Raw genomic sequence first — 18,067 nt, forward strand, 5'->3', positions numbered from 1 at the left:
ACTGGGAAAACCATGGCTTTTACTATACGGACCTTTGTTGGCAAGGTGATGTCTCTGCTTTTTAAGATGTTGTCTAGGTTTGCCATCGCCTTTCTCCCAAGGAGCAGGCGTCTTTTAATTTCGTGACTGCTGTCACCATCTGCACTGATCATGGAGCCCAAGAACAATATTTAATTTAAACTAAATAAGGAAGTTGTTGTGGGAGGACGCAGCAGGCGCGCGTTCCTCTGCTGCCCTCCAGGGGGCTCCATAAGCAACCCTCAGCGCGCGCCTTGGCCAATGAGCCCCTGGGGGTGGGATCCAACGCGCAGAGTATTGGTACGCCTGCCTCCCTCCAGTTGCCCGGCAACACCCCGAAGGGACCGCCCCTCGGAAGAGCTCCCGCGGGGCGAGGCTGCCGTTGCCGGGCAACCCCGCGCGGCTGTTGCGCAGGCGGGCGCGTCATTGGCCGGACGCGCCGCAAAGCGCGCGCGGGGCCGTAAAGCGCCTTCCCGCCCTCCCTCCTCCCCGTCTCGGTTTCCGGGCGCAAAATGCCGTGAGCGGCGCCCGGTCGGGCGAGCGGGCCTGTGGAGGGCGGTCGGTCGGTCGTTCGTTCGCTGGCTCGGTGAGGGAGAGAAAGCGAGAGGCAAGGCCAGGCCGAGAGGAAGGGGAGGGGGCGACCCGGCTCCGTCCCATGCTCCGTCGGCGGCGGGCGGCCCTTTCCTCCCCCTGCCCCTTCATGCGGGGCCCGGGCCGGGGTCGCGCCGGAGATGGCCAGGAAGACAGTTAGCAGGAAGAGGAGGGCGGCGGCCCCCGCGGCGGGGCCCGGAGGAGAGCAGGTAGGCCCGCGGGCGGGAGAGGTGGGGGGCTGGCCCCCCCAATACTGTATTTGGCCCTTGGGACTTGGTTGGGGAGGAGGGGGCTTGTTTTGGGGAGCTGGGGGGCTGGCCCCCAAATAATGCATTTGGCCCTTGGGACTTGGTTGGGAAGGAGGGGGCTTGTTTTGGGGAGGCGGGGAGGTGGGGGCTGGCCCCCCAAATACTGTATTTGGCCCTTGGTTGGGGAGGGGGGCTTGTTTTGGGGAGGTGGGGGGCTGGCCCCCAAATAATGCATTTGGCCCTTGGAACTTGGTTGGGGAGGGGGGCTTGTTTTGGGGAGGTGGGGGGCTGGCCCCCCAATACTGTATTTGGCCCTTGGGACTTGGTTGGGGAGGAGGGGGCTTGTTTGGGGGAGGTGGGGGGCTGGCCCCCCCAATACTGTATTTGGCCCTTGGGACTTGGTTGGAGGTGAGAGGGCTTGTTTTGGGGAGCTGGGGGGCTGGCCCCCAAATAATGCATTTGGCCCTTGGGACTTGGTTGGGAAGGAGGGGGCTTGTTTTGGGGAGGCGGGGAGGTGGGGGCTGGCCCCCCAAATACTGTATTTGGCCCTTGGTTGGGGAGGGGGGCTTGTTTTGGGGAGGTGGGGGGCTGGCCCCCAAATAATGCATTTGGCCCTTGGAACTTGGTTGGGGAGGAGGGGGCTTGTTTGGGGGAGGCGGGGAAGTGGGGGCTGGCCCCCCAAATACTGTATTTGGCCCTTGGTTGGGGAGGGGGGCTTGTTTTGGGGAGGCGGGGGGCTGGCCTCCCAATACTGTATTTGGCCCTTGGGACTTGGTTGGGGAGGAGGGGGCTTGTTTTGGGGTGGTCGTGTCGGAGGACGGGGGCCAAGCAGCCTGGTGAGGGGCTTCCGCCCCAGATGGGCAGAGCCTGCTTTTTCTTCTACGGGGGTGGGGGGTGATAGGAATTTTCCTCCTCCTTTCCTGCGTGTAAGAGGAGCACCCGGTTGCAACAGTTCAATAAAGATCAGGCTTACGAGCTGCTTTGCTTCTCTATTTTCTCTGGTTGGCCTCTGTTATCTTCTCCGACCGATGGAGAACCTGCAAAGGACTCTATATGGGCTCTTGGATCTCCCATAAGGGAGAAGGGCAATTTTTGTTTACAACAGGGGACATAGGCGTGCGTGAAACATACGTGTGAATACAGACGCGCGTCCTCTGCTCCCTGCGGATCAATCAGTAATGTAGTTCAGTGTATAATCAATATATGATATAAGGTAACGTGCAGGTTATTGTGGGGGCAGCGGCAGGGAGCGGGAGAAACGGAGGGGAGCGAAACAGAAGGTAAAGCGGCGCGTAAATGCGAGGAGTAAACAATGCGCATACATGTTTGCGCGGATCTGTGGGGTTACCTATTTCCTGTAGGTACCGGATTCCCGCCAAGGTGCCCAAGGCAGTTTGCAGTACTGTATATTTCGCTTCCCTCGATCCGTACCCGACACCGCCCCCATAACTTTAATATCATGATCGATCGATCCACACGATAGTGTGTTGCTTTGGAGGACAGAGGGCCCGACTGCTCCATTGTCTCCATTATTTGCAGCTGCCCCCCAGCTCAAAGCGCAAACAATGAAATCGGCAAACAAAACCAGTCCCGTCGCTCCTTCTCCACCCCCAAAGAAAGCAAGCGAGGGTTGGCGCGCGCGTTAGCTCCGAGCCGCGGGCCCCAGCGCCTTGTCTTCCCATCCCCTTCTTCTGCCGTGGGGACCCTTTCTCCTCCCGCCGCTTGCTTTATCGGCGTTCAGAGGTAGACTGCCCCTGAACGTGCAGGCTCCATTTCCTTCCTACCGCGCTCCTCCCAGTTGGCTCTGATCTCTCCAAACTGCGGGAGGTGCGTGGAGTTGGAAAGGGCGATGAAGCCGCCCGGATCGGTGCCGGTGGAGGCGGCGGCGCAGTAGCCAGATGTCACTTCCCGGTTGCCCAACCCCCGGGGCCTTCTTGCCACCTGCAATGGCGGTGGCGAGGGTTGCTGGACGCGTCCTTGGACTGGGGTGGTGGTCGCGGAGCGCAATTGGAGAGGGGGCCTGGGCGCATCGCAGCTGCGCCCTGGAGAGCGCCGGGGGGGGGGCTGATCGGTGCCTGCTACCCGGCCGCCCCCTGGAAAGACCTGCTCCCCTCCTCTCTCCCTCCAGCCCGAAGGAGAAGCCAGCGGCTCTCGGGAGCGCCCGAGCCCTGGATTCGGCGTTCGGAGCTTTGCAACCGCCTTGGCCCCGAACGCCAGGAAGGCACCAGGCGCGCCGGCCGCTGCTCTCCGCCCAGTAGTGCCCAAACGCCGCCCGGGCTCCCGATGCTGCGGACCGCGTGTAAACGGAGGGGGTGGAGGCGGGGCTTGGCTGGCCAGAGGAGGGCGCATCAGGTTTGTTTTCGGGGGCTGGAGGGGAAAGGGAAGCTGGGCATCCGCCTGAGCGACAAGCCAAGGCCCCCATCTCCCCGAACCTCGCTCCCCGATGTAGCCACGACGAGCCGGGCAGAGTCCTTCAGAAGCCGCTGGCAAAGACTATTAAGACTTGCCTGATTGATTGGTCCTCCATCCAGAAAGGGGGAGGGGGTGGAAATCCCTGTAGGTGAAAACAACAACAACAACAACAAAGCAGCCCATCTGGAAGCTTGGGTGCAGCCAACGTGCCAATTTCCCTTGTGCAGGGATTTCATTTTCAATTTTGTGTATTGGAGGAGCATTCTATGATGTAAGTAGCAGTCAGGCCTGCTGCCTGAAGACCTACAGTTTAGATGCAGTTTACTGTTTCCCGGGAATTAAACTTTAGGTGTTTGGGTCAGCTGAAAATGTAAATTTGCGTGAACACATCTTGGTCCTCTGCAGACGTCCATATTGTAGTCCATCTTCATGGTACCGATGGTTCATTATTTTCTGTTTTAACCCAAGGTGTAGGCACGATAATGCCCAGAAAGTAAAGGTAGCTATACTGGCCAGTAAGTAAAATTCCAAAATCCACATCGGAGCAATCAATACCTTTATTAGGCAAACCAATATGCCACGAAATGACGGGCAACCTTTCTAGGTTTCCAGAACTCTTCGGGCTAGATGGTAAACAAGCGAGGGAATGGCTGGTCGTAATTAGAAATGAATTAACCATAAAATGTAAAATGAGCTAAAAATCCCATGCTTATCACTTTACAATAGATTGTCAAGAAGCATGTATATCATATGTATAAGACAATAAAAAGTGTTAACAAGACATCTGAAATAAAACAATTCAGTGCCATGTGAATACTGCTAGAGAAAAGGGTGTTGCATAAAGTGGGAGCCACCACAGATGAAGTCCTTCACTTGTTTGCCACCCATCTAACCTCTGAAGGCAGGGAACATCTTAAGAGAAAGATTCCTTGGGGGGGGGGAGCCCTGAGAAAAGATCCCCAGGATTCCCAGGGGTGGTAGTCAAGACAGTTAACACTGGTTTAAGATCTTTATGAAGACATATCATTATCATTATTATTATTTATGTAGTAGAGCAAGATCCTAGAACATTACTCTGGTCCAGTGGAAGATGTGTCAAATTCTTAAGGGGTCTCTGATGTTACATGAAATGGATCTTCCCTCTGGGGCAGATAGGCAGAATCCTTTCAAGGCAGTAAGTTACTGTACATGAACTGTTGGCATTCTCCCACAGTATGGCTGGGACCACTCAGCTCACAAAAGGAAGCGGCTCCCCCCAGTTAAAAGGTCACTGGTATGCTACCTGAAAGGAAGAGAGGTTCGGATGCAGGATGAGTCCAGCTACCACCGACTCCTGCACGGATATGCAGCCCAGCAACTGCCCGGTCTCCTGAAGGAAAGAGAGTTTCACCTTGGGACCCTCAATAAAGTGTTTGCATCTCAGTGGCTGAATCACCGGCAAGTGGTGTGTGGGACAAAATGCAACACAGTAAGTGCAAATCTCTCTCTATCTCCTTAAGCTAGAACCGCTCCTGGATATTGTGTAGCTACACAAACTGTTCAGAAAAAGACAAATGTGAGACCGTTTAAAACCTTGCCTGCTTTTTCTTAGCATTTGCTGCATTGTCATACACGCTTTCTACTTTCCCTTTTAGTTTTATCTGTAAGCTGCCTTGAGTTCTTGTTAGGGAAAAAGACAGGGTAGGAATAAAGATACAGTATAGTAATAATTATGCAACGTTTGTCTTTAATTGAAAGCAAATTCATTATTGTATTATTTCAGCCTTGTATATAAACTGCTAGAACCTCCTAGCCTGCAATTATTTTTTTACTAGTATGGTAGAGAGACCTTTCCTCCTCTGCCAGCCCATTTATTCTCCTGCCTGCAGTTCCTGGTTTCCTGTGCAAGCCTGCTTGTATCTACCATAAATCGAAGGCTATGTTATTGTGTATATGCTCTGTGGCACAATGCCCTTTTTGAGGTGAGGCAACCTGTACTGTGGGCAGTAGCTGAAGTGCAGTTGCACCATAGTTTTGTATAAAAGCATGATATCAAAGTTTCTTTTTCACTTTCCTAATGATCCCTAGCATAAAATTCACCCTTTACACTGCTGTCTCTCACTCTGTTGGCATCATTGAACAATCCAGTTACAACCCCAAGGTCTGTTTAATCTGGTCAATCGCTGCCAGTTGATTCCATGAGCTTATATGTGATCCATTTTTTCAAAATAGGTTTTACATTGGTCATTTTCTAGTACTCATTTATGGAGGCTGATTATAGGGACAAGTTACTTATTTTTGTTTGGAGGTCAGCCGTTTCTAATTTAAAAACTCTTGGGTGGATGCCTTCCAGACCTGGTGATTTGTCAGTTTTAATTTTCTCAATCATGCGGGAAATAATGCTGCATTTAATCAGAGCAGAGAATCTTGATCTGGCTCCGTATAAGACTGTTTCATGTGTTCTTAAATTGTGTGAATGCCAGTTTCATTGTAGAACACGCACAGATCACTTTTTGACTCACAGTTCTTTTGTTGAGCTGTTAGCTTCAATTTGGTGCACTAAAATCCATGTTTTCATTTCACTGACAATCCTTCTAAATGGGAAATTTTTACATATAGGCAACCCTCTATTATCATGGGGTTGCATTCCTGGCCCTTGTGCGTGTTGGCGGAGCACGCATGAGCATGTCCCATTCTGTCCTCTTCTGGGTTCAAAACTACCTGCGCTTTAGTGGTTGCGCATCAATTGAACATGCAAAAAATTGGTTTCCTGCTTGTTTGATACACTTGACTAAGTTCATTTTTGGTTCATTTGGGTTTTAGTTTGTGTAATGTAGTGGAGAGATGCATGGTGAACTGGAATGGTCAGGCTGATTGAAGAAGTCAGGGTATGAATTGTATCGGAAGATGGTCTTGAAGACACGTGTTTAGGTTTTTTTAGCATATGTAGGGGAATTGCATCAGCTGGCTTGAGTTTTACAGATGAGCTGAGCAAGACTAAGCAGTTTCAATTAAATTCAAATTTGAACTGTATAATTTGGGTTCCTAAGCTAGCATGAAATAGGCCTTGAGACCTTGTGGAAAAGAGTTTTGTATCTGGTGAGCAATGTTTTACATGCCTGAGCAAGAAGCAGAGGACTGAAAATTTCCCAGTCCAAGTCTACAGCATTGCTGCTGCTGCCAACTTTTCTGCAAGGAGCACTTCAAATCTGAAAATGGATTCTGTGTCTGATTCATGCATGAATTGATTTAGCTTTGAGTGAGCAACTTGCTAGGCTTCCTAGCTACAGTTAGGATAATGAAACAAGTTCATTCATCCACTAATAAGACCAGTAGTAAAGCAAACCTGGAAATACTTGGATAACCTCTTCCCCCCATATACAGGTTTCTGCACACTACATGGTTAAATTGAAATTAGTAGTTTACTCCAGAATTACACCCCATGATGTAAACGCTTCCTCTTCTTTTCATAACGGGGACTGTTGCTTTGCCATCAGTTTTTTAAGGATTTCTTGTTTGACCTTTTAAAATTTATTACTTTCATATTATGCTTCTGCCCGTGGTGCTACATACTGCATTTGTTGGATTGTTCTGCCTGAGTCTAAAAACGGAACTTCGAATTAAAATGGCTTGCATGCCCTCTGACAGAGCTGGGCTGTGCAAGACCCCAGAGGGAATTCTGGGTAGCTGATGGGCTTTTGTTACTCCTCAGAACTCTAGCTCTTCATTATCTAAAGTGAACTTCTAGCCTTCAGGGATGCAGAAAAGCAGTATGTTTGAAAAGCAGCATAAAAATGCTCCGTATGTATATAGAGCCAGGCCCATGGAGAGAGCTCAGTATTGTTGTCAGTGCCTGGCAGAGGCTCTCCAGGTTTTCAGACAGGAGCCCCTCTCCCAGATGTGTCCAGAGAGGTCAGGGATCGAATCTGGAATGACTGAGCTACAGCCCTTTCCCTTGCAGAAATATTCGTTGGTTGAATGCGGTGTCTAAAAGGGGCCCCTGTGATTTGGCTTCCTGATTGTATTTTTCACGGCGTTCCCCTAGAGCAGAACAAAGCATCTGTTTTGTAGGCAGCTGCAACCTGCTAAGTTAGCACGCCAGGCTCTGCAAGCAACCTCTTGTTGACTCTTCCTTAATAGATCTGGAGGAAAGGCAGCCAAGCAGGATAGATCTGTGTGAAGGTAGCAGTGCTGCAGTGTGGTTTGGTGGGTTGCATATTTCCCCTTCTCTCTATTACGTTTGGATCTCCAGAGCACACAAGTGCTTACTTGGGTTCCTGCCTCCCATGTGCTAGTATGGGTAGGTAAACTAAGGCCTGGGGGCCGGATCTGGCCCAATCGCCTTCTGAATCTGGCCCGCGGACGGTCCGGGAATCAGTGTGTTTTTACAGGAGTAGAATGTGTCCTTTTTTAAAAAATGCATCTCTGGGTTATTTGTGGGGCCTGTCTGGTATTTTTACCTGAGTAGAATATGCGCTTTTATTTAAAATGCATCTCTGGGTTATTTGTGGGGCATAGGAATCCGTTCATCTTTTTTTCTCTCCAAAATATAGTCCGGAACCTCCACAAGGTCTGAGGGACAGTGGACCGGCCCTCCTGAAAAAGTTTGCTGACCCCTGAGCTAGAGCATGCTTGAGTAGCTTCCCAGCTTGCACTTTGAATGGAGACAGTAGTGGGATTGCATTCCCTCAGGTGATCTGTCAGATCCCAGCTGCTGGTGGTGCCAAAGTTGTTGTGGGGAAGGAATACCAACGTCATCTTCACCTGATGCAGAAAAAATATTAACAGTAATATGCTTTTTCAGTGTTCGCTGTTTCACATTATCTTGCTTAAATCCTGACAACAGCCCTGCATGGTTGGCCAGCACTATCCCTATATTGTGGATGGTGGTAGAAGAATTGAACCAGTGACTTCCTGGTTCTTTGTTTATCATCTTTGGGCATGTTACCACAAAAGCATGGGCTGCTTCTTCTATTCATGCAAAGCATGTTTGGTTAAAAATGTCCTATAATCACAGTGTTCTCTGTGCAGATTCAGGTTTAGGAATGACCACAGGTGTGTCTTCCTCCCTCCCTCCCTCCCTTCTTTCCTTCCTTCCAGTTGTTTGTGGTCGATGTCCAGACGGGTCAGATTACCAAGATTCCAATTTTGAAGGATCGAGAACCAGACATGGTGAACCAGCAGGGCTGCGGAATTCACGCCATTGAGCTGAACCCTTCCAGGACCCTCTTGGCTACGGGAGGTGACAACCCAAACAGCCTTGCGATTTATCGCCTGCCTACACTTGATCCTGTCTGCGTGGGAGATGTAAGTGCCCCTACATGCTTCAGACGTTTTATTTCATTTTCATGGAAATTCTGTCTCAATCTGGTGATGGGTCCATTCGATGATGGGCAGATTAAAGAGGGCATCTACATAACTGGAATGTTTAATATTGTGAAGCTGAGTGGGAGATTGCAGGGAATTGGACTTGGTTGACGTCCTGTGTACTTGTTTATAACCTTGCATGCTTGTTATCAAGAAAAGCAGTTGCATTTATTTGATGTTTAAGGAAATACATGAAACCTTTACCTTGATATATGAAATCTTTGCCTTGAAAGAATTCTCCTGCATCCTCATTTCTTCCTTCCTTTCTTTCTCTAGGACGGCCACAAAGATTGGATATTTTCTATTGCATGGATCAGTGACACCATGGCTGTTTCTGGTAACTTCTGCTAATGGCTTTATTTCTGTGCGCCCTAACATCTAACGGACTGTAGCTTCTCTTGTAGCTCACAAGCTCCCCTTCAGGCATTGTACACGTGTGTAAAACCAACAGGAGTGGGAACGTGCGTGGTAAACTCGGCTCCCACCCTGTCTCTATCCTTTTCCAGGGTTCCACATCCTAGGAAGCCTCTGTGAAAACCGGGAAGATTCCTGCTTCAGGGAGTTGCTTTCCAGGTCATGGAGTGTTATGACAATGGCGATTAGCATGCCCATTGCTTTTACACAGGAGTAGAATGCCTGAGGCTTCAGATGTGTCTTTTTGAATTTTTAATCATATCTGTCTTAAGTACTTAAGCTGATTGTGGCAGCTCCCTTTTCCATATTCCCCCTACCCATCAACCCAAAAGAAAACTGCACTTTTTGCAAGGAGTTAGATGTCTCTAACATCTCTGTGTCCTCCGCAAAGTATATATCACACAGAGTTCCTCCTACCCCCTTGCAGTTTGTTTTGGCTTGTATGAGCGAATCTCACATTTTTGGCACCCAAGAGCTAGATTCCCCGCTCCCCGGGAGTTTTGTCATTCAATTCTAAAATTCGGCAGAGAACATAAGGGCATGGACTTAGGCATGGAGGGATAGGTGGCCACTTGCAAGTTAGCAGAAAGGTGAATTTTTAGCCATGGCAAAGTGGCCAAGAAACTGTGGAGAGAGCACTGAAGTCTTTTGAAAGACCTGCCTAGGCTTCCTTTAGTTTCTGAGTCTCATTGTGGATCCACGCCTTGAACATTATAGTGGTTTTTCTGTGACCAGAAAGGGTAGGATGAATTTGCTGAACTAAACTTTAAGAAAAGGGATACAAAAAAGGGAGGCGCGAGGAAGTCAGGAAAATAAGTTAACTAAAGAGAAATTTAAAAAGAGGGAGTTTTCTTTTCTTTTTTATGTGCTTCTTCCCCCCTTTTTTCCTGTCTTTTTTGTGTTTAATGTTTGTATTTTTGTATTTTGTTACTTTGTATTTTTCTGTTTTTGTATTCCTTTGAATCTCCTTATTGATAAAACTTAATAAAATATTATAAAAAAACACAGAAAGGGTAGGGGCTTGAGGTTTCAGAGGATATCCCATAACCACCACCATCCCCCCCCCCTTGCCAAACTGCTTCCAATTCTATCCTAAAGTTCTGAAATACTGATACTTGCACCACACACCTGCTCTTAGAAGTTGGGCTGCTTGGCCCCAGTTCTGCTTTGCCACTTCCTCGCCTGGAAGCTAAAATGGGCTTCTGAGCCCGGGTAGCTTTTCCTGTGTCACAGTATGCTGTGATAATGGGTTGCAGCATTTGCATATCTTCAGAATAGCAAATGAACCATGGCAGATTTCACTCTTCCATAGTGATTATAATTGCGCTGTGTTACAGCCAAGCTGAGAAACAGCCCACAGGATGTACTGAGCGACGCTGACAGCATTCAGCACAGCTCCAAAGCCCTCGCAGTGGAGGCTGACTGGACTTTGTCCCACTGTAACACATCCAGTGGAGAACTGCCAGGATGCTGTGGCATGATCTTTATTTTTTGCTCTTGTTTACAACCTTCTGTAAAGACTACAGTTGTGCCTTTGTCAGGTTGCCCTGCAGGACTGTGTTTACACAGTTTGTTCTGTAGTGTGCTAACCAAACAGGCGGTTGCAGGAGGCTGTCAGAGTTCAATTAATCTTGAAAGAATTCCAGATGTGTGCCCCTTTTGGAATGCATTCTGTGTGCACAACCTTTTCTCTGCGGTAAACTGGGGGTTCTGCTCTCCTTGCTTGCCTGGAACATCCTGCGCCAAGATAGACAGTGCAGTGTTCCTGGCTTGGCCTGTGGCAGGCAGAGAGCTGCGTTATGAGTGGTGCGTGACTGAATACGTAGCGCTTGCCTCTTATTTAGACATGTGCCCCATCGCAGTCAGAGAGCGGCATAATACTAGGAGGGCATGTGTTTAATGTGTCCTTGGGTCTGCTGTCCCATGCAGGCTCCCGAGATGGTTCAATGGGGCTCTGGGAAGTGACGGATGAAGTCCTAGCCAAGAGCGATGCAAGACGCAACTTGTCTCGAGTTCCCGTCTATGCTCACATAACACACAGGGCTCTGAAGGACATCCCCAAGGAGAACACCAACCCGGACAACTGCAAGGTTCGGGCACTAGCTTTCAACAACAAGAACAAGGTCAGTAAGATAAATATGTTTCAAGGTATCTGACCATAACTTTCCCATTGCCAGTGCTGGAAATATGTTGAAAGTAGCTACAATCCCGAGAATTTCAGCGTTGGAATTATTATTATTATTATTATTATTATTATTATTATTATGATGCACTCTGCTCCCACCCCCACTTTCTAGCTCTCAATCCTTTGGTTCCTTTTCTGGCTGAAACATTAAGTAACTGAGAAAGTGTGTGCTGAAAGCTCAAAACAAAAAAAAGGCATATTTGAGTTTCCCAGGAATTCGCATGTGGGACATTCCTCCCCCAATAACGCCCAGCTGGGATACCCCCCCCCCCCCGCCGTTTGTATTTTTATTTAAACACCTCTCGCCCATTCTATCATTCCGGCCTGCTCCAGAATGCAAATTCTTGATGCTGGGAGAGGCGGAAGAACACCCGTATTTCTGCAGGTGTTGCAAATAAAACAGATGTTAAAAATTGTGATGACGTTGAGGCAGGCGCCTGCTGTGCTTCCCGTTGGTTTGCTGACGCAGACACTGAAATCGAAGGGGGGAAGCCAGATGCAGTTATTTGCCCTGCAAATGGCAAAGGCACTGAGGGTGTCATGCCCCATGGGCTCTGTGGAGCAGTGATGTTGTGAAATAAGGGACTTGTTTTTAAAATAAGGGCTATCTGGCAGTCCTGCTTGGCTTTCGCCACCAGATTTTTGCAACCTGTGCCTCTGATTCTGAGGTCTAGAAACTGCTGAGTGCTTCATTTTTAAATAAAAACTAGGGCACTCTGGATTCTTAAGAGCTGCACACAGCAGCCTAGAGGTGCATGCAGTTCTTCTCTTGACCACTTTTGGATATAAGCTTGTGCTGTTCTTTCTTCCCGTGCTACCTTTCTGAATTTTAATGGCTTGCAGGAAGCCACTGAAAAATTACAGTGCGCAACCTGTGATTCTGCTGATGTTGCTAAATAACAACAACAACAACCTATTATTTATACCCTGCCCATCTGGCTGGGTTTTCCCAGCCACTCTTGGCAGCTCCCAACCAAATATTAAAAACACAATACAGCAAAAAAATTCAAAAACTTCCCTAAGCAGTCCCATCATGCCTGTGCTGTGCTGGCTGGGGCTGAAGGGAGTTTGAGTCCAGTAACACCTGGAGGGCTGCACTTTCCCTATCCCTTTTCCAAAGCATTTTGTTTTAAATTACTTTAGTAATCCTTAAAAAAACCATCCATGTTAGGTCAATGGTGGTTGAACCCACATTGCAGATGGGGCGGGCGGATGAGTTTGTGTCAGTGCTGAGATTCTGAGATGGGGTCTCAGTTGTTTTAGCATTGTACATTGGCAGACTTTTAATACTGATTGGTACTCTGCATGGATCTTCCGCGGTGGCCGAGTGGATTACAAAGCTCTTTCTGTTCTAGGAGCTGGGAGCAGTGTCCCTGGATGGATATTTCCACCTCTGGAAAGCAGAATACACACTTTCAAAGGTAACCTGCTAGCGTGGGAAAAATGTATGCTGGGCTTTATTCCTGATTTGGGATTGAATAAATTTTGAGCTAAATTGCAGCACTTCCTGACTGTTGGGAGGGCTGACCAGAATTGTTGAACTTTTTAAAAGGGGAAATGCCATACGGTGCTCACTGAAAAAGCGACATCTAACAAACGCACGCAGCGCTAAACCCAGTCATCGTATCCCCTATTGACATAAACGATCGCCAACCCACCGCTCGCTTGACGCGACGGAGGAACAGAGAGAGAGTGGGGGGTGGCAGAGACATTTCATTCCCCCGTTCTTTTAATCCCGCAATCAATAAGGATCCCGGGATTGACCGGGGATCGAGCTGTCGATCATGGTCGACCGGTTGAACATGTCTGCTCTAAAGCATAGCTGACTGATTTATCAAAGGCTCTCTTATCTGCTGTGTTCCCAGTGACAACTGTTACAGTGGGTGGAGATTTGCAGTCAGTTTTGGACAGAGTTGCACCCCCCATGAAATACCAGGCACATAGTTTGGGGGTTCTCCTAGGCTCGGTGCTGTGTATGGAGGGGCACACAATGTCTGTGGCTAGGATGCCTTTTACCAGCTTAGAGTGATGGCTGGAGAGAAAGCAAAACTTGTCAGTGACACAAGCTCTGCTCACAGCAAGGGTGGATCTCTACCATGCATGTTCTGTCAGGTTGCCGATAAGGATGGCTGTGAATTGCCTGCTTGCTTTTAAGAGCTGCTTCAGATACCCTGCTTACTGGCCCATCACAGGTTAAGCAGACTGGCAGGTAATGGAGCAGGGCCTTTTCAGTGGTGGATCCATATTTTCTCCTGAAAGGTGGGGCATAGGAATCTGCCTTAAACTGAGTCAAACCATTGATCCATATAGTCCATTATTGTTTGCACTGATTGTCAGCAGTTCTGTAAGCAAGTTTAGCCTGCAAATACACTTCATTTCTCCTATTATTTGTTTGCAAGGCCTGCTAATTCTGGCTGGCAAACATTTAAAAATCTAATAGTTGAATACAAGGAAGTATACTTTCTTGATACTTCATTGCATTCTATTGTTCATCGTCCTCTCTACTGCTTCTCATGTGGGTTGTTTTCTGTCTTCATTTCCCCCCCAGCTGCTGTCAACGAAGCTACCGTACTGCAGGGAGAATGTGTGTCTGGCCTATGGTCAGGAATGGTCTGTGTACGCTGTTGGATCTCAGGCACATGTCTCCTTTCTGGACCCAAGGCAGCCTTCCCACAATGTCAAGTCTGTCTGTTCCAGGGAGCGAGGCAGTGGTAAGGATTCTTCGTGAGAAAACCTGAGCAGTGGAGCTTCAGCCTTAACACGAGGCAATCTGTTACAGCGTTCCTTCACTGGATGATGTTGGCAATGGGATGGTGTTGTACATCCTCTATAAGTGGGAAGGAGGAAAGCTGGTCCTCCTGCAAGGATCTCCTCTCTGCCAAATAGTATAGAAGTAGTCTGCCCCATGGGTTGTTCTTAATACAGTCATACCTCAGGTTACAGCTGCTTCAGGTTATGTTTTTTCGGGTTGCGGACTGCCAAAACCCAGAAGTACCGGAACGGGTTACTTCCGGGTTTCGGCGGTTGCGCATGCACAGAAGCGCCGAATCGCAACCCGTGCATGCGCAGACATTGGTTGCAAATGCTGCGGGTTGCGAACGTGCATCCTGCACGGATCCCGTTCAGAACCCAAGCGTCCACCGTATTCCTTTTAATACAATGTTATATGGTGAGAGCTCTGTTTGCATGGACAACTTGTCAGCTATGACTGCTTTCATTCCCCAAGTTCTTGTGATGGATCTTGCCCAACTGCAGGTCTTTGCGATTACTAATTCCAGCATCTCCATTTCTGCCCTTTCCCCCAATAATCAATTCATTTTTAAATTGTGATCATATCTTCTGAAGTAGTTGGAGTTTCCCATTTCGATGCCCTTTGAAATTCTTGCCTCCAAGTCACTATTGTATTGCTGTGATAGTACAGAACATCAGTACTGGAGTTCTTATATTACTCAGGCAGATTGTGCACAGTTTTCTAAGCAGTTATATAAACCTAATTCTGCTCCAGGTTGGATTTATGAGCATGTCTTATGAGACACCGTGTCTAAAGGTCTTTTTAAAATGTAGATCTCTTAACCTACTGGCTCCAGCTTATCAATAAGATGTGCCACACTTTTAGAGAAAAAAATCAAATATGGCATGGCATTCATTAAATCTATGTCTTTTCTTGAGCACCACTTTAATGTTTTCAAGGATCTAAATTGTTCTGTTTTGTTCCTACATCTTTCCTGGTGTCAAAATGAAGCTGACTTGTCCAAAATCCCTGGGTTTTCTCCTCTTTGTTCAGTTATACTTCCCAGAACCTCGCTGATCTTTTATGATTGCCAAGGCCTTATTTTTAGCCAAATCTTGGGCCTCACTTGATGGCATAGGCCACGTCATCTGGCTGCTCATGTTGGTTGATATACGTTAAGAAGTCAAAGCAGACCTTGCACTGGCTCAGGGCTGTGCGATAATAATTCTTTCCTGTCTGTATTTTTTAAATAACACAGTTTGGTATACTGCGGCATTGAAGTGTAATTCATCATGTTCTTAAACCTCAGCAGCAAGGTTCTGTGACTAGAAGTTCATGCCCAAAATAGTTCAGAGAGTGGGTGCACACGAGAAAAGGTTTCCCATTATCTCCAGGTACCATTTGTGCCTGTGCATGACATTAAATCATTTAACGTTCAGAATTTTGAGACTGGTTTTTGAAGTATCATAAATTTCAAAATCTGTTCTCGTATACTCCCCCCTTCACCACCCCAGCTAATTGGCATATTGTTTATCTCCTTCATTTATTTTGTAATGTGGAAAGGGGCATTTTTTTGCTACTAATGAGACATAAACCACAGCAGTTGCTGACATTCAGGTTCCCGTTAAGAAAAGTACATTGGCATTGACAGACTGGAACAAATCAAGGGGGTCTGTGACCTTTTCTCCTGCTCACAAACCTGGCAGGGTGATAACCGTGTTATCTTTCTCCACCACCTAGTAAGCAGAGGTAATGTAATGGTAATGGGGCTCCTGACCATTAGGTCCAGTCGTGACCGACTGGAGTTGTGGAGCTCATCTCGCTTTACTGCCCAAGGGAGCCGGCATACAGCTTCCGGGTCATGTGGCCAGCATGACTAAGCCACTTCTGGCGAACCAGAGCAGCGCACGGAAACGCCGTTTACCTTCCCGCCGGAGCGGTACCTATTTCTCTACTTGCACTTTGACGTGCTTTCGAACTGCTCAGTTGGCAGGAGCTGGGACTGAGCAACGGGAGCTCACCCCGTTGCAGGGATTCGAACCGCCAACCTTATGATCAGCAAGCCCTAGGCTCAGTGGTTTAACCGACAGCGCCACCCGCGTCCCTTCTAGTAAGCAGAGGTAGACTGCTGCTAAAGGTGGAGGTTTCATTTTTAGCTGTTCTGAATAATCATCCACACTGAACTGGCATTAATGAGGTAGAAGCAACTCCATCGTGTCCTTTGATATAAGGAGCCCAACTGCCATCAAGTCAGCTGTCTGCAGAGCTTGGGGGGGCAAACAAAATGGGAGGAAATAAATATTCTTCCCATTTTTTTTGCTGAGGCCTCATTTCCCTTGTAAAAATTGTAAAATTGTGGAAATGCTGGAGGAAAATCATCCTGGGCAATATTTTCTCTCTTAGAATGAGTGAAATGCTTTTGAAGATTTTTTATTTTTTGAAAAAAATGAAGGCAGCATTCTGAAATGATGATGATGAAAACCATGGGCACAGATCTTGCCATTAACCATCTCCCATTCCATGACAGGTATTCGCTCTGTGAGCTTCTACGAACACATTATCACGGTGGGGACCGGGCAGGGTTCCTTGCTGTTCTATGACATCCGAGCCCAGAGGTTCCTGGACGAAAAGCCACCGCACAGTTGCTACGGAACAAAATTAGGAGGAAGTGAAATTCTCAAGTTGTCGACTGGCAAAGGTTGGCTGGTGAGTAGCTTGCAGCTTGAACGGAGGTAGCCTTGCCACAAGGACTACTTTTTAAGGGCTCTTCCACTGACTGAGGGCTCTGTTTCTGCCAGCGTTGCCAGGTACAGGTGAAATAAGTTGTTTGCTCTTTCTAGTGAACGGATATGCCAGGCTATTCGAAGCGCTTGCTTCTCCTTTCCGTAAGAGTTTGGTCCGCAGAGCCGACGCAAGAGATTGCGCCACCGCCCTCTCCGCATCTTCTCCCGCCACTGCTGCCATCCCTTCCTCTCCCTTCTGGTGGCAGCACTCTTGATCCTCCTCTCTCCATCCTGCCTTGGTCTAGGTAGGGCTAAGAAGGTCCTTCCTCAGAGTGAGGCATTCTGTGCTAGGAGGGTGTGAGAGTGCCGCTCCCGTTTAAAGGTGCAGTACAAAGTGTAAAGGCCCTCCTTAAAGGGAGAGGAAGTGGAAAGCCTCGCCTGGTGGGCAGCAGGCCTGTGTGAATTTGCCACCTTCCTGTACCTGCCACTTTAGTCACTTGCCTTATGAAAAGGACTTGCCTCTTAATCAAAAGGGGGTCGGGTGGCCTCGGTCCAGTATACCTGAAGGAGCATCTCCACCCCCATCGTTCTGCTTAGACACTGAGGTCCAGCTCCGCGGGCCTTCTGGCGGTTCCCTCCCTGCGAGAAGCCAGGGAACCAGACAGAGGGCCTTCTCGGTATTGGCACCCGCCCTGTGGAACGCCCTCCCACCAGATGTCAAAGAGAAAAACAAATACCAGACTTTTAGAAGACATCTGAAGGCAGCCCTGTTCAGGGAAGCTTTTAATGTTTAATAGACCATTGTATTTTAATATTCTGTTGAAAGCCACCCAGAGTGGCCGGGGAAACCCAGTCAGATGGGCGGGGTATAATTATTATTATTATTATTATTATTATTATTATTAGGCTGAAAACCAGCTTCAGCTTAAATTGGTGGCTCTTATTTTGCTGCTGTTCTCCATCTTGTTAAACAGCTTGGGTTTCTGAGCTGGTCGGCAGCTTCCCAGTTCCCTTTGGGTGCTCCCGGGGATGCGCAGCAGCCAGTTGCGGGGAAGGTCATGACTGACTCAGTTGTTGCCCTTTCCTTTGACAGAATCATGATGAAACCTGGCGGAATTACTTTTCAGACATCAGCTCCTTCCCAAACGCTGTTTACACCCACTGCTACGACTCGTCTGGCACGAAACTCTTTGTGGCAGGAGGTCCCCTTCCGTCTGGACTCCATGGGAATTATGCTGGTCTCTGGAGCTAAGAACAATTTCCAAACAAAGATCTTTCGTGCAAATTATTTCCCCCTCTGCATTTCTTTTTTAAAACACAAAGGAATTGTGTGACGACTACACTGTTCTCTTCTGGTTTTGATGCAACTTGGGGTCAACCTTTTCTTTTCTTTTGTTTT

The 18,067-nt window shown here is 48.1% G+C and overlaps 1 protein-coding gene across 2 annotated transcripts; it reads left to right on the forward strand.

Moving 5' to 3' along the window:
- The first annotated feature begins 468 nt into the window (after positions 1–468).
- Positions 469–17,956, forward strand: DCAF12 (DDB1 and CUL4 associated factor 12). Of its 2 annotated transcripts, none has more exons than XM_082242083.1 (9): positions 469–818; positions 4,483–4,737; positions 8,349–8,555; positions 8,892–8,952; positions 10,959–11,152; positions 12,570–12,635; positions 13,763–13,925; positions 16,473–16,651; positions 17,762–17,956. In XM_082242083.1, the coding sequence occupies exons 1-9, from the start codon at positions 750–752 to the stop codon at positions 17,918–17,920; spliced, it is 1,353 nt and encodes a 450-aa protein (XP_082098209.1). In that variant the 5' UTR covers positions 469–749; the 3' UTR covers positions 17,921–17,956. The 2 variants fall into 2 exon arrangements, with proteins under 2 accessions (XP_082098209.1, XP_082098210.1); XM_082242084.1 differs by lacking the exon at positions 469–818 and adding an exon at positions 2,625–3,209.
- The last annotated feature ends 111 nt before the right edge of the window (positions 17,957–18,067 follow it).

This window comes from Podarcis vaucheri, assembly GCF_965113315.1.
Source record: "Podarcis vaucheri genome assembly, chromosome: 11".
Lineage (NCBI taxonomy): Eukaryota > Metazoa > Chordata > Lepidosauria > Squamata > Lacertidae > Podarcis > Podarcis vaucheri.